This window comes from Leptodactylus fuscus, chromosome 5 (genome assembly GCF_031893055.1).
Source record: "Leptodactylus fuscus isolate aLepFus1 chromosome 5, aLepFus1.hap2, whole genome shotgun sequence".
Lineage (NCBI taxonomy): Eukaryota > Metazoa > Chordata > Amphibia > Anura > Leptodactylidae > Leptodactylus > Leptodactylus fuscus.
Window position 1 is genome coordinate 85999298 of NC_134269.1, and position 16059 is coordinate 86015356.

The window sequence follows — 16059 nt, forward strand, 5'->3', positions numbered from 1 at the left end:
CGATGATGTGACGCAGTTGCCGTCAGGGCATCCAGTTGACCGGCGCATTGTGCGGGAGGAGGAGATGAGACAGGAGTTGGAAGAGGAAGTGGTGGATGATGAGGACACTGACCCGACCTGGACAGGGGGGATGTCAAGCGGGGAAAGTAGTGTGGATGTTGAGGCAGGTGCAGCACCAAAAAGGGTAGCTAGAGGCAGAGGCAGAGGTCAGCAGCTTAGGCGAAGCCAGGCCACACCCGGAATCTCCCAAGATGTTCCAGTTCGTACCCAGCCCCGAAAAACTCCCACCTCGAGGGCACGTTTCTCGAAGGTGTGGAGTTTTTTCAAGGAATGCGCCGAGGACAGATATAGTGTTGTCTGCACAATTTGCCTCTCGAAATTGATTAGGGGCTCTGAGAAGAGCAACCTGTCCACCACTTCAATGCGCCGTCATTTGGAATCCAAGCACTGGAATCAGTGGCAGGCAGCAACGGCAGGACAAAGGCCACCTGCCGTTCACGCCACTGCCTCTGCCACTGCCTCTGCCACTGCCACTGCTGACTGTGCTGGCGATGCACTCCAGAGGACGAGCCAGGACACCACTTCATCTGCCTCCGCCACTTTGTTGACTTCTCCCTCATCCTCCCCTGTTCCTGTCTTATCTCCTTCTCCTGCACCATCAAAGGCACCATCAGGCGCTTCTTTACAACAACCCACCATCTCTCAGACATTGGAGCGGCGGCAGAAATACACTGCTAACCACCCACACGCGCAAGCCTTGAACGCCAACATCGCTAAACTGCTGGCCCAGGAGATGTTGGCGTTCCGGCTTGTTGAAACTCCCGCCTTCCTGGACCTGATGGCAACTGCGGCACCTCGCTATGCCGTCCCTAGCCGTCACTACTTCTCCCGGTGTGCCGTCCCCGCCTTGCACCAGCACGTGTCACTCAACATCAGGCGGGCCCTTAGTTCCGCGCTTTGCACAAAGGTCCACTTGACCACCGACGCGTGGACAAGTGCATGCGGACAGGGACGCTACATTTCACTGACGGCACACTGGGTGAATGTAGTTGAGGCTGGGACTGCTTCCCAAACTGGCCCGGTGTACCTCGTCTCCCCGCCTAACATTCCTGGCAGGGACACGAGAAGAACACCCCCCTCCTCCTCCTCCTCTACCGCCTCCTCCTCCGCCACCGCCTCCTCCTGTTAGATTGACCCCAGCTACGAGTTGGAAACGTTGCAGCACTGGCGTTGGTAGACGTCAGCAGGCTGTGCTGAAGCTGATCAGCTTTGGGGACAGACAGCACACTGCCTCCGAGGTGAGGGATGCCCTCCTCGATGAGACGGCAATATGGTTTGAGCCGCTGCACCTGGGCCCAGGCATGGTCGTTTGTGATAACGGCCGGAACCTGGTAGCAGCTCTGGAGCTTGCCGGACTCCAACATGTTCCATGCTTGGCCCACGTCTTCAACCTAGTGGTGCAACGTTTCCTAAAGAGCTACCCCAATGTTCCAGAGCTACTGGTGAAAGTGCGGCGCATGTGCGCCCACTTTCGCAAGTCGACAGTAGCCGCTGCTAGCTTAAAATCTCTCCAGCAACGCCTGCATGTGCCACAACACCGGCTTTTGTGCGACGTCCCCACACGCTGGAACTCAACGTTTCAGATGTTGAATAGAGTGGTTGAGCAGCAGAGACCTTTGATGGAATACCAGCTACAAAACCCTAGGGTGCCACAAAGTCAGCTGCCTCAGTTTCACATCCATGAGTGGCCATGGATGAGAGACCTTTGTGACATCCTACGGGTCTTTGAGGAGTCCACAAGGAGGGTGAGCTCTGAGGATGCGATGGTGAGCCTTACAATCCCGCTCTTGTGTGTTCTGAGAGAATCCCTGATTGACATCAGGGATAACTCAGATCACACAGAGGAGTTAGGGATAGCATCCGATCCGTCACAGCTGGAGAGTAGGTCCACACATCTGTCCGCTTCACTGCGTTTAATGGAGGAGGAGGAGGAGGAGGAGGAGGAAGAAGAGTTGTCCGATGATGTGATGGTGATACAGGAGGCTTCCGGGCAACTTCGAATCGTCCCATTGTTGCAGCGCGGATGGGTAGACATGGAGGATGAGGAGGAAATGGAGATTGAACTTTCCGGTGGGGCCAGAGGAGTCATGCCAACTAACACTGTGGCAGACATGGCTGAGTTCATGTTGGGGTGCTTTACAACCGACAAGCGTATTGTCAAAATCATGGAGGACAACCAGTACTGGATCTTTGCTATCCTTGACCCCCGGTATAAAAACAACATCTCGTCTTTTATTCCGGTAGAGGGGAGGGCCAATCGCATCAATGCTTGCCACAGGCAATTGGTGCAGAATATGATGGAGATGTTTCCAGCATGTGACGTTGGCGGCAGGGAGGGCAGTTCCTCCAGTAGGCAACCAAGTTCTCACCGGTCCACACAAACGAGGGGCACACTGTCTAAGGTCTGGGACACCTTGATGGCACCCCCTCGCCAAAGTGCCGCCACGGAGGGTCCTAGTGTCACCAGGCGTGAGAAGTATAGGCGCATGTTGCGGGAATACCTTTCCGACCACAGCCCTGTCCTCTCCGACCCCTCTGCGCCCTACACGTATTGGGTGTCGAAGTTGGACCTGTGGCTTGAACTTGCCCTATATGCCTTGGAGGTGCTGTCCTGTCCTGCCGCCAGCGTCCTATCTGAGAGGGTGTTCAGTGCAGCCGGTGGCATCATCACTGACAAGCGCACCCGTCTGTCAGCTGAGAGTGCCGACCGGCTCACTTTGATAAAAATGAACCACCACTGGATAGAGCCTTCATTTTTGTGCCCACCTGTGTAAAGCACCCCAACATGAAACTCCATGTCTGTACTCAACCTCTCCAATTCCTCCGCATCCTCATACTCATCCACCATAAGCGTTGCACAATTCTGCTAATACTAGGCTCCCTCCAACATGATTTCCCCCAACTCTGCTGGTTAGAGGCTCCCTCCACCATGAATTTGCCCAAACTGGGCTGGTTAGAGGCTCCCTCCACCATGAATTGGTCCAAGCTGGGGTTTTTAGAGGCTCCCTCCACCATGAATTTGCCCAAACTGGGCTGGTTAGAGGCTCCCTCCACCATGAATTGGTCCAAACTGGGCTGGTTAGAGGCTCCCTCCACCATTAATTGGTCCAAACTGGGCTGTTTAGAGGCTCCCTCCACCATGAATTTGCCCAAACTGGGCTGGTTAGAGGCTCCCTCCACCATGAATTGGTCCAAACTGGGCTGGTTAGAGGCTCCCTCCACCATGAATTTCCCAAAACTTGGCTGTTTAGAGGCTCCCTCCACCATTAATTGGTCCAAACTGGGCTGGTTAGAGGCTCCCTCCACCATGAATTTGCCCAAACTGGGCTGTTTAGAGGCTCCCTCCACCATGAATTGGTCCAAACTGGGTTTTTTAGAGGCTCCCTCCACCATGAATTGGTCCAAACTTGGCTGTTTAGAGGCTCCCTCCACCATTAATTGGTCCAAACTGGGCTGGTTAGAGGCTCCCTCCACCATGAATTGGTCCAAACTGGGTTTTTTAGAGGCTCCCTCCACCATGAATTTGCCCAAACTGGGCTGTTTAGAGGCTCCCTCCACCATGAATTGGTCCAAACTGGGGTTTTTAGGGGCTCCCTCCACCATGAATTTCCCAAAACTTGGCTGTTTAGAGGCTCCCTGCACCATGAATTGGTCCAAACTGGGTTTTTTAGAGGCTCCCTCCACCATGAATTGGTCCAAACTGGGCTGTTTAGAGGCTCCCTCCACCATGAATTTGCCCAAACTGGGCTGTTTAGAGGCTCCCTCCACCATGAATTTGCCCAAACTGGGCTGTTTAGCGGCTCCCTCCACCATTAATTGGTCCAAACTTGGCTGTTTAGAGGCTCCCTCCACCATTAATTGGTCCAAACTGGGCTGGTTAGAGGCTCCCTCCACCATGAATTGGTCCAAACTGGGTTTTTTAGAGGCTCCCTCCACCATGAATTTGCCCAAACTGGGCTGGTTAGAGGCTCCCTCCACCATGAATTGGTCCAAACTGGGTTTTTTAGAGGCTCCCTCCACCATGAATTTCCCAAAACTTGGCTGTTTAGAGGCTCCCTGCACCATGAATTGGTCCAAACTGGGTTTTTTAGAGGCTCCCTCCACCATGAATTGGTCCAAACTGGGCTGTTTAGAGGCTCCCTCCACCATGAATTTGCCCAAACTGGGCTGTTTAGAGGCTCCCTCCACCATGAATTTGCCCAAACTGGGCTGGTTAGAGGCTCCCTCCACCATGAATTGGTCCAAGCTGGGTTTTTTTAGAGGCTCCCTCCACCATGAATTTGCCCAAACTGGGCTGGTTAGAGGCTCCCTCCACCATGAATTGGTCCAAACTGGGCTGGTTAGAGGCTCCCTCCACCATTAATTGGTCCAAACTGGGCTGTTTAGAGGCTCCCTCCACCATGAATTTGCCCAAACTGGGCTGGTTAGAGGCTCCCTCCACCATTAATTGGTCCAAACTGGGCTGGTTAGAGGCTCCCTCCACCATGAATTTGCCCAAACTGGGCTGTTTAGAGGCTCCCTCCACCATGAATTTGCCCAAACTGGGCTGGTTAGAGGCTCCCTCCACCATGAATTGGTCCAAGCTGGGTTTTTTAGAGGCTCCCTCCACCATGAATTTGCCCAAACTGGGCTGGTTAGAGGCTCCCTCCACCATGAATTGGTCCAAACTGGGCTGGTTAGAGGCTCCCTCCACCATGAATTTGCTCAAACTGGGCTGTTTAGAGGCTCCCTCCACCATGAATTGGTCCAAACTGGGGTTTTTAGGGGCTCCCTCCACCATGAATTTCCCAAAACTTGGCTGTTTAGAGGCTCCCTCCACCATTAATTGGTCCAAACTGGGCTGGTTAGAGGCTCCCTCCACCATGAATTGGTCCAAACTGGGTTTTTTAGAGGCTCCCTCCACCATGAATTGGTCCAAACTGGGCTGTTTAGAGGCTCCCTCCACCATGAATTTGCCCAAACTGGGCTGTTTAGAGGCTCCCTCCACCATGAATTTGCCCAAACTGGGCTGGTTAGAGGCTCCCTCCACCATGAATTGGTCCAAGCTGGGTTTTTTAGAGGCTCCCTCCACCATGAATTTGCCCAAACTGGGCTGGTTAGAGGCTCCCTCCACCATGAATTGGTCCAAACTGGGGTTTTTAGAGGCTCCCTCCACCATGAATTTGCCCAAACTGGGGTGTTTAGAGGCTCCCTCCACCATGAATTTGCCCAAACTCTGCTGGTTAGAGGCTCCCTCCACCATGAATTTGCCCAAACTGGGCTGTTTAGAGGCTCCCTCCACCATGAATTTGCCCAAACTGGCCTGTTTAGAGGCTCCCTCCACCATGAATTGGTCCAAACTGGGTTTTTTAGAGGCTCCCTCCACCATGAATTGGTCCAAACTGGGGTTTTTAGAGGCTTCCTCCACCATGAATTTGCCCAAACTCTGCTGGTTAGAGGCTCAATCCACCCTGATTTTCAAAACAAATGTTGGTGCCAACCTCAACTTACTACAAGGGCCAAATTCACTGCTGGTGACAAGCTCTCCTCACTGCAAGTGCCAAATACACATGTTTCAAGGTGTTTTCCTACTGTCAGAGAGGTGGTATTGAGTGTGTAAAGTGTGTAGTTGTTAGGCTGTGATGTTGGGGTAATAGAGGGTCTTTGGTGTGTTAGATGCCCCCAGACATGCTTCCCCTGCTGTCCCAGTGTCATTCCAGTGTGTTGGCATCATTTCCTGGGGTGTCATAGTGGACTTGGTGACCCTCCAGACACGGATTTGGGTTTCCCCCTTAACGAGTATCTGTTCCCCATAGACTATAATGGGGTTCGAAACCCATTCGAACACACGAACATTGAGCGGCTGTTCGAATCGAATTTCGAACCTCGAACATTTTAGTGTTCGCTCATCTCTAGTAACTATCATAGTGAGTAATTTGCAGTGTATTCGGCTCTCTATAAAGCATCTTATAGTTTTCCACTGTAAATCAATGTGTGTCCGACATGTGGCTCTCATCTGATGGTGATTTCTGGTAATCGCTCGCCTATTCTTTGAGTGCTGACAATTCTTTTTGGTGACATTCGGTGACTAATTCCAAAACCAATCTATATCATAAAAACATGGACAAGCGTTTCTCATCTATTGAACCCCTTTAACATATTAGCAACCATGCTTCATTTTTGCTAAGTAGGACTGGCAAGGAGTGCAATTTCCGAGTAATGCTGAAAAACAAGTGTGTATTTGCATATTAGAGCTATATGTGAGATCCCTTCAGCTTTTCTCTGAGTCGCCAATGAGTCATTGTCACACAGAGCAGGGTTTGTTGCTCTTCTGAGCAGAAGCAGCATGGTACAGGCAGCCCACGGTAAGCCGTAACCATTGGCACACTGTGTATCTCCTTTCTATTAGAGACTAGCTATTTAGAGAAGGAAACCAGACTTCCCAAGACTCCTTTCAGATCATTTCATGTTTAAGATGTCCTTTTTCAAAGCGACACTTAGCAGCTTCTTGGCAGCTAGCCTCGGTTTTGATTTCCTCCCTTCCTTGGGTTTTCATTGATAAATAATTCTCTGTTCTCTGATCATGTATGAATCGTATATTGTATTGTTACTTTCTGTTCAGCTTTTTGTATTTCATAGCCTGTACAAACAAGTGTATTTGTATTAGTACTGACTTTATTCTGTTTTGTATTATATGTACAGTAATAGTGTTGCATTTACAAGATGATACAAGAATGTTATGAAAAGTAATAGATTGTGATGCACACGTATGGGACATGGGGACTCATGTCTTTGAGAACCGTATGGTTGGCATCAGGTGGCAGAAACAATCTATGCACAAAAAATACAACATTGTATTTTAGTAGATGATTAATATCAGTTTTCTACTATTAGAAATTCTTTTTCTCTCCTGTTTAACCATCACTTATACATGTTGCAGATGTTAAGCGAACATTAGTATTGTGTTAATAGACCTCTATTTCACAATCAATCATTCATTCACTTTGTATGAAAACAACTATTTTGTAACTGTCCATAGTGTCAAATTGATACAACAAATATTTACCAAGTGCTGCATCTGTATATCTGTGCTTATATGTTTTTAGTGCAAGCAGAATTACTGTACTCTATAAACTTACACATAGTTATCTGAGATTTTATTATTGATGGTATGTCCTTAGATAAGCCATGAATATTGTATATGTGGTCCACTCCTGAAAGGGTAGTGGTGCTCAGCAAGTGACTGTGACATCAGGTTCATCAGTGACATGACCTTTCTGCAGATCCGTTTCATTCAAGTGAATGGGATTAATCTGTAGTACCTAGCACATCTATTGTACCACGTGCAGTTCTGTCTGGTACACAATGAAAACGGTCCTGCACTGTGTAGTGGACCCTTCAGTTAGTTCACGGAGTAATGCCTAAAGACCCAGGCCACTTTAACTTAAGTCACAGTGCTCTGACTTGATGTAGATACATGAGTACTGACTGTATTCCCTTTACAACATGAATAAATACACTATCATTGAATTGATATAGACCTTTGCTTATAATGTTTTGTAAGATTTACGGTAACCGTAATCTCTAAGCAGTAGAATAGGGATTTGGACCCTCTCCTCCAAATCACCGAAGCTCTGATCAGACTTCACCTATGGGATCTCCGTACATTTATCTATTCCAGATCAGGCAATTATTTTATCTGGGTTTCCTTTTTCATTGAAGTGTAGACTCCCTGTAAGGCTGTGTTCACTCACCTTAGTGACATACAAGTTACGTTGAAATCCCAGATGGATGTCATGCAGTGGCAACAGTTGACCTTATGGTCCTACTGTAAAACAAAGTATACATTTAACATATACAGTTTTTGGCTGAATACCATTGTATGTGGTAGCGTAGTCTGTTGTGCTTTGTGCCATTCTGATATGTAATGACTGGCTGCTGACTGAAAGAATGGTATTATTGGTCCCTGGCTAATGTTGCCTTCATAGACATGTTTCATGTGTACATCAGCAGCTTCCTCAGCATACATACTAAATGTACAAGATAAATCTGATGTGAACAAAGACTAAAACCATTTTACCATGTCATTGGATGTGAAGCAGGGGTCACTAGTGTTTGTTGTAGTGAGACAATAAATCAGGGAACTAATGTGTTAAATTACTGTGCATAGTGCTACAGCGAAAGGCTGCAGTCCTGAGAATCATGCCATAATAATAACTGAGGCACAGGGCGTCTGTGGCGGCACATTGCCTGTGTTGCTTGGTTATCAGTGGGAGACTGACAGAGCACCTGGCATGATGTGTAACAAGGGAGTGCTAGAGCATGTGGACCTTTCTGTAAGAAGATCAGAGTCTGAAGTTATACGGTATGCAGCGTAAAGGGAAGATTGCAATAGCGATTCGATATTCTTTTTGAGTAGAGCCTCAATATTTGACTACTCGATCAAATATCAAATCCCATTATAGTCTATGGGAAAAAATGCTCGTTTCAAGGGAAACCACTATTCGACTAAAGGAGAGTCACCAAGTCCACGAGTAGCAGGAGGAGAGTGTTTAGGAGGAGCGCTGTGCAGTTAAAGCGCATGGACCCCATTATAGTCTATGTCAGCTCCCTCGTAACAGAGCAAGCTGCCAGCTCTCCCGACTAGCAAAGATGAGCCTGCGGCAAATCAACCCTGGTTCTGCAGCAGGCTCGTCCTTGCTAGTCGGGAGAGCTGGCAGCTTGCTGTTACGAGGGAGCTGACTTTTTCTCATAGGAATGAATAGACCAGCGTATAGCATTCGGCCAATCAACACTGGCTCTGAATCTAATATTTACTGCGAATAGCTAGTAGTATTCGATCGAGTAGGAATATTTAGAATACCGTAGTATTCGATCGAAAACTACTCGCTCATCTCTAAATAGCACTAATGTGTTAGAATTCGCTTAGTAAACCCCAATAATTTCCTAAAATTAGTCAGGTTAAAGTGTCATTAAAAACAAATGACACCTATAGAAAAAGGCGCAACCACAATATATTGCTATAGATAAACAATAAACCATAAAAATGGTAAAATCTGAGACTTCAACCGGAAGGAGCAACAGATATTGGTGAAATTCACAGGCAATATAAACAAAGCCATGTTGGACTCCCCTGGACTGTGCCCTCCCTGGCAGTATTACATCTTTAGGCCTGTGATTTAGGAATTTGACTTCTGGGTACTTTTTTGTTTTTGTTGTTTTTATTTGGAGTGATATATTTGAAGGCATTGGTCTGTAATTGTGATCCTCTCTTCTGTCTTTTGGAGTCGAGCAGTGTATACTTTGGGGAAACCCTTTGAAAGAATAGTAGCCTACACTCCTTTCTACCCTCATATGGCTTCAGACATGCATGCCATCGGGACACACTTTTTTACGTGTTTGCATCTTAAAAGTAAAAACCTATAGATAAATTACAATATGCCTGAAACTTTTTTGGAAGTCGGGGCTGGTATTCACTCATGTAAATTGGACCAAAAATGAGTTGCGGGTTAAGGCAAACCCTTAGACAATCATAATACACAAAATACCACAAAACCTAGAAAATTGTAAGACCCTAGAAACTCTAACCCTGCTCCATGCTACTGACACAACATTTTCTATTCACACTTTCCACCTCAAATATAATTTCCTGTTTCCCAGATATGATTCAGATCTCCGCCTTCTGTCTTTAGAAGAAATCTCACCAGTTTTGTGCCTTTTTTTTTTCTTTATAGAAGCGTCCATAAATGTAGTGCAGTGAGGTACTCATTATGGCCGAGCTGTTCTCCTCCATTACATCAACAGTGTGATGCCCATTTAGATGCCTTCAGGACTTTTTAGAAATTTTTATATCTTATACAGGTAAGCTGAGGTACAGGGAAAAATTGCTTCTGTCTTTTAAGCAGCTCAACCAACATACAATTTTCATCTTACAATTGTACAGCTGCAAAATCGAAAATGTACAAGTCATGTTGTATGTGCAGAGAATCCCGCTGCTAACCCTGCTGTTAGTGTTCTTGGTTATAAATCCTGCCAAAACTGCACACTATGTGATAATGTTGACCATGTGAATTTTTCAATATCCCATACAATGGTAAAGAGCAGGCATCTTTTGGACTGCCAGCATATAGAGTAGGAGAGACAGGCCGTAACAAACAACCATTGTCTACAGTAGCCTGTTTACTTAATGGCTGCCTTACCATAGATTAGATATATATACACCTCTCCTCCTGTTCTTCATCGGCTTCTCCCTTCTGCCAATCCCTTCACTGGCTACTGTTTGCCCAGCGAATAGAGTTCATAATACTATCACTGACATATAAAGCCATCCATAACCTGTCCCCTCCATATATCTCCGACCTAATCTCCCACTACCTGCCCACATGTAACCTCCAATCCTCCAAAGACCTCCTACTCCGCTCTGCTCTCATCTGCTCTTCACACAACTGTCCAAGATTTCTCCCGTGCATCCCCCATACCCTGGAACTCCTTACCAAGACACATAAGACTGACCCCCACAATCACAGGCTTCAAGAAGGTCCTGAAGACTCACCTATTCAGGAAGGCCTACAACCTCCAATAACACTATCACCGCCCTGCCATCTGTACAGTCTCTCCCCTCACCTTCTGTCTCTATCCCTCTTCCCTCATAGGTTGTAAGCCCTCGCGGGCAGTGCCCTCTATCCCACTGTGCCAGTCGGTCATTGTTAGTATTATATTTGTTTTGTGTACTGCATGTAAACCCTCAAATGTACAGCATCATGGACTTAATGGTGATATATATATATATATATATATATATATATATATTACATCAAAGGCCAAACAGCAAAACCATACTCTCCTCTTAAAACCCCTCTCTTACAACACCGCAGGTTGTGTTGTTTCCATCTGTTACCCGTTTATAGATTTGTCGTACTGATAGCGGCAGCCAATCACTGACTTTACTGGTGACATAAATATGTATAAGGGAAAGCACTTATGATATTCGCATATGAAAACAAACAGTATTTGGAGATGATGACCTGTAGTACAGAAATATGATGCTTTTATACACTATTCTGTGTCACATACTGCAGTGTATAAATCTCTGGGACAGAGAGCAGTGTATGTATACAGAACAGCAGAGCACTTATGGGTGTCTAGACCTAAAAGTGGAAAACCTGCGGGCTTCTCTGTCTACAGTACTATTGATATAACTTCACTTAGAATAGCAGAATAAGAATGCACAATGAATGGAGTAACAACTACAGGATCTGACTACATGGAGGCTTGTAGTCTGTAACCATGGAGACATATGGTTTTCGCAACAGCTGCAAACACGAGTGGTATATCTTTAACCAAGACTATTTGTAAATTTACTTCATTTTATTTGAAGCAGTGAAAGAAATCAGATTTCTGGTCTTAGTTGATCCTCCGATTACCTCTGAATGGTAATATTCCGTTTGTAGGAAGAAGCATGACCGCTCAACCACTGATATCTGCATCACTCATGTGCAGGCCAAATGTCAGGAACAGCAGGGACCCGAGCAGAGGATGGCCACTGGTTCCCCAGCCGGACAGCAATGTGATATTATATTGTGTTACGTCTCTCCAGATATAAAACAAAAATGTATTAATACAACCTTTTAATGATTAGTTATGTGACTTTTTTAATGGCTTTTTGTAGTAATGAAACAGATCTGTATATGCTATACAGTATAATTACCGGACTACTGTTTTAAAGGGGTTATCCAGTTTTTTAAAAATATGGCACATAGCAGGATGTATCAATACAAAATACTTCCTATTATATATCTGATTTATTTTCAGGTCAGTGACTTCAGAGTAATGTTTCGTTTGAAAGAATGTGACCCCGGCTGTAGGAGTGATTTTATTACATGTGATTTCATAGCAGAGGAGAGTGGAGAAGGGAGGGGTACATAGAGAGTGAGAGCAGGCAGATGAATCATGGGAAGTGTAGTTTGTCCACAGATTTACTGCATGTAAGTAAGTGATACAAGGAGCAGCAAGTAAAATAAAGCCAAGTAAAAGGGTGGACAAGGTAAGAGTGAGTATTTAGCACTGCTATGGATGTTTTTGCAGATAAAGATGTTAATAATCCCTTGAAGGGTCAAATGTTAATAAACAATTACAAAAACAATTGGAGACAGTCATAGATTTACATTACCGTAATTTTGTACCCGTGTGGCAACCTCATCATTTTGTAATACCTGTCTTTTATGTTTCATTCATATCTTCCATATGACTGTGAATTTTTGTACATGGATAATATTTTGTCCTTTTTCAAACTAGGTTGTATGTTTTTGATTTTGGTTTTGAATTTATGGTTTTCCTTTCTTTTAGATGGAAACATTTTAGTGACTTCATTCTGCTCCTGCTGCTGCTGGGCAAGCAGCGTCACTACATGATCACATGACTCTGGATATGGACTCAGTCCTGTCAGACTTTGTTCGGTCTACAGGGGCTGAACCTGGTCTGGCAAGAGATTTGCTGGAAGGTAAGACCACTCATATTTGATTTTGCATTTGTTTTAACTATTTTCTTGATGTTTGAGATTGGTGTAGACTAGTACACTGCCTCCCTTCTGTACGAAATACACTAGCATACAATGCATAAAAAGTAGCAAATTTTAGCACAAAACCACATGAATTGTGAATTATTTTTTTTTAATTGTGTGCCTTAAAGGGGTATTCCCATGTACATAATCATATCTAAATTTGTAGATAATTAAAAGTTAAATATTTTTGCAAATATAAGTAATTAAAAATTCTGTAGAGTTTTAAAGATTTTCTCTAACTTTCTTAGTGGTGACAGTCTTTTATCTTAAATGGTTGCCAATGGATACGACCACTAATGCAAAAATTTTCTATGGTCTGGGACTTGTCAGGAACCCAGCTATGATTTTCTTATTGTCGCTGGGTTATCAGGCAGGGACACTACATGTATCAGAAGATATCCCGGCCACAGTAAGGAAATCATGGCTGATTTTCTGACCTTAGAAAGTTTCTGCATTGGTGGTCGTATCCACTGGCAACCGTTCAAGATAACAGACTGTCACCACTAAGAAAGTTAGAGAAAATCTTTAAAAATCTGCAGAATTTTTAATTACTTATATTTGCAAAAAATGTTTAACTTTTCATTTTCTACAAATTTAAAAATAATTATGTAGATGGGAATACCCCTTTAAGAAATGTATACCATCTACTGTATGATCACAAAGCCTGGCAGAGCATGCACATCATTTATGAGCTCTGGGGGCCATGAAGAATGGCATTAGTATCACCAGTATTCATAAAGCTACCCCTAGGTTTGGAATTTATAATTGGACTTGCTCCAGTTTATTTTCATTGTCTGTACCATATCTTGTGTTCATATGTTCATTTCTCATTTGCACATTTACACTTTATAATAGCTGTATGCCATCACTTTGTATTTGGGAATAAGCCTTTAACCCATTGTCAACATTTGTCAACATTTTTCAGGGTTTTCTAGATCTCTGCTTGCTGTGATTTATTCTGCTTACTTCAAGCGGATAAAAATCAGTCCATGGCCATGTGCTATTCAGTCCATGGCCATGTGCTATTCAGTCCATGGCCATGTGCTATTCAGTCCATGGCCATGTGCTATTCAGTCCATGGCCATGTGCTATTCAGTCCATGGCCATGTGCTATTCAGTCCATGGCCATGTGCTATTCAGTCCATGGCCATGTGCTATTCAGTCTATGGCCATGTGCTATTCAGTCCATGGCCATGTGATGGACACACAGGTGCACAGCTCATTAGTCACAGCTCAGTAATCAGACATCTGCCTGGTAATGAGCTGTGCAGCTGTGTGTCCATCACATGACCATGGACTGTATAGAACATGACCATGGACTGGTTCTTATCCACTGGAAGTACACGGAATGAATAACCATAAGCAGAAATATAGAAAACCATGAGGAAGTGATAGAGAAAGTATATTGAAAGATTGTATATTTTTTCATTATGCAAAGAATAACCTTTATTTGGCAGTAATCTCTCTTGAGCTGGCCACATCCATACATGTTAGAACAGGTCATGTACTTGATGCAAAGATGAATAATGGCACAACGTGTATGATGGGCGTTGTGCTTTTTTTAAAAATTTGTTTACAAAGTCATGTATATAATAATGATACTGTATCTGAATTGAGGCGCTGCTTCCCCCTATTTTGGTACAGCTGTAAACAACATTAAATGTTGCCATACTGTGGCCTCTCTCTCCCTCTTTATCATCACATTATATAGCCGTTCCTTTCTTTGTAGTGCTTCCAGGCAGGTGTACTACAGCTAGTATTAAGCCTTTTCAGATGAGACTGCAGGTTTACAGAAAATCTATTTTTAATAAACCTACGTATGTTCTGTACATGCATCAGTTGCTCTTCTGCTGAGAAAGCAGACGCAGCATTAATAACTCTTTGTTGCAAGTCTTAAGATGCCCTGAAATAAAACACCAATGGCTTGTGTTTACACGTTCCAACTAGTTACACCATATCCAGTGTGGTATTTTACAGTCCTTCAAAGTCTAATTATGTAAAAATCTAGCAGTTACTATATTAATAATATTATTATTATGCAGCTGCTTTAGTTGATTTCTAAAATGGTGATAATAGTCCATGCGTCATTCATTTATGAATATGTATGTTCAGAACTTTGTGAGGGTACTGTAAAACCTGTTACATAGGGCCGGGGTTTATGGAAGTCAAAAATGGAAAATACTCAAAACTGTTTTCATCCAGAAGCCTCCATAGTCCTACTTAGACTTGTTTCCCATAAACTGGCCAAATGCATTAGATGTAGGTTGGCGCACCCACAGATTTCAGTGGAACCAGCCAACCACCTAATGTATTAATGATCCTCCCTCCCTCCGATATCAGATGCTAGATTTTATCTGGCCAATCCTTTTGTTCTAGGAAAGATAAGCCGATACCTGAGTGTGCATGTACAGTCCTATGAAAAAGTTTGGGCACCCCTATTAATCTTAATCATTTTTAGTTCTAAATATTTTGGTATTTGCAACAGCCATTTCAGTTTGATATATCTAATAACTGATGGACACAGTAATATTTCAGGATTGAAATGAGGTTTATTGTACTAACAGAAAATGTGAAATATGCATTAAACCAAAATTTGACCGGTGCAAAAGTATGGGCACCTCAACAGAAAAGTGACATTAATATTTAGTAGATCCTCCTTTTGCAAAGATAACAGCCTCTAGTCGCTTCCTGTAGCTTTTAATCAGTTCCTGGATCCTGGATAAAGGTATTTTGGACAAACAATTCGCGTTCAGTTCAGTTTGATGGTCGCCGAGCATGGACAGCCCGCTTCAAATCATCCCACAGATGTTCAATGATATTCAGGTCTGGGGACTGGGATGGCCATTCCAGAACATTGTCATTGTTCCTCTGCATTAATGCCTGAGTTGATTTGGAGCAGTGTTTTGGATCATTGTCTTGCTGAAATATCCATCCCCGGCGTAACTTCAACTTCGTCACTGATTCTTGAACATTATTCTCAAGAATCCGCTGATACTGAGTGGAATCCATGCGACCCTCAACTTTACCAAGATTCCCGGTGCCGGCATTGGCCACACAGCCCCAAAGCATGATGGAACCTCCACCAAATTTTACAGTGGGTAGCAAGTGTTTTTCTTGGAATGCTGTTTCTTTTTGGACGCCATGCATAACGCCTTTTTGTATGACCAAACAACTCAATCTTTGTTTCCAAAATGAAGTTGGCTTCTCCAAATGTGCTTTTGCATACCTCAGGCAACTCTATTTGTGGCGTACATGCAGAAACAGCTTCTTTCTCATCACTCTCCCATACAGCTTCTATTTGTGCAAAATGCGCTGTATTGTTACCGATGCACAGTGAAACCATCTGCAGCAAGATGATGCTGCAGCTCTTTGGAGGTAGTCTGTGGATTGTCCTGGATTGTTCTCACCATTCTTCTTCTCTGCCTTTCTGATATTTTTCTTGGCCTGCCACTTCTGGGCTT

General features: G+C 44.4%; 1 protein-coding gene across 3 annotated transcripts in view; it reads left to right on the forward strand.

The window, feature by feature from the left end:
• Positions 1-16059, forward strand: part of OTUD7A (OTU deubiquitinase 7A) — a 187757-nt gene that overhangs the window by 101441 nt on the left and 70257 nt on the right. For 2 of the 3 annotated variants that reach the window (XM_075273582.1, XM_075273583.1), the window contains exon 6: positions 12385-12538. In XM_075273582.1, coding sequence (XP_075129683.1) covers positions 12454-12538 — 85 coding nt within the window. In that variant the 5' untranslated portion in view covers positions 12385-12453. Of the gene's footprint in view, positions 1-9822; positions 9901-12384; positions 12539-16059 lie in introns of those variants that run through there. The other variant, XM_075273584.1, reaches the window with a different exon arrangement.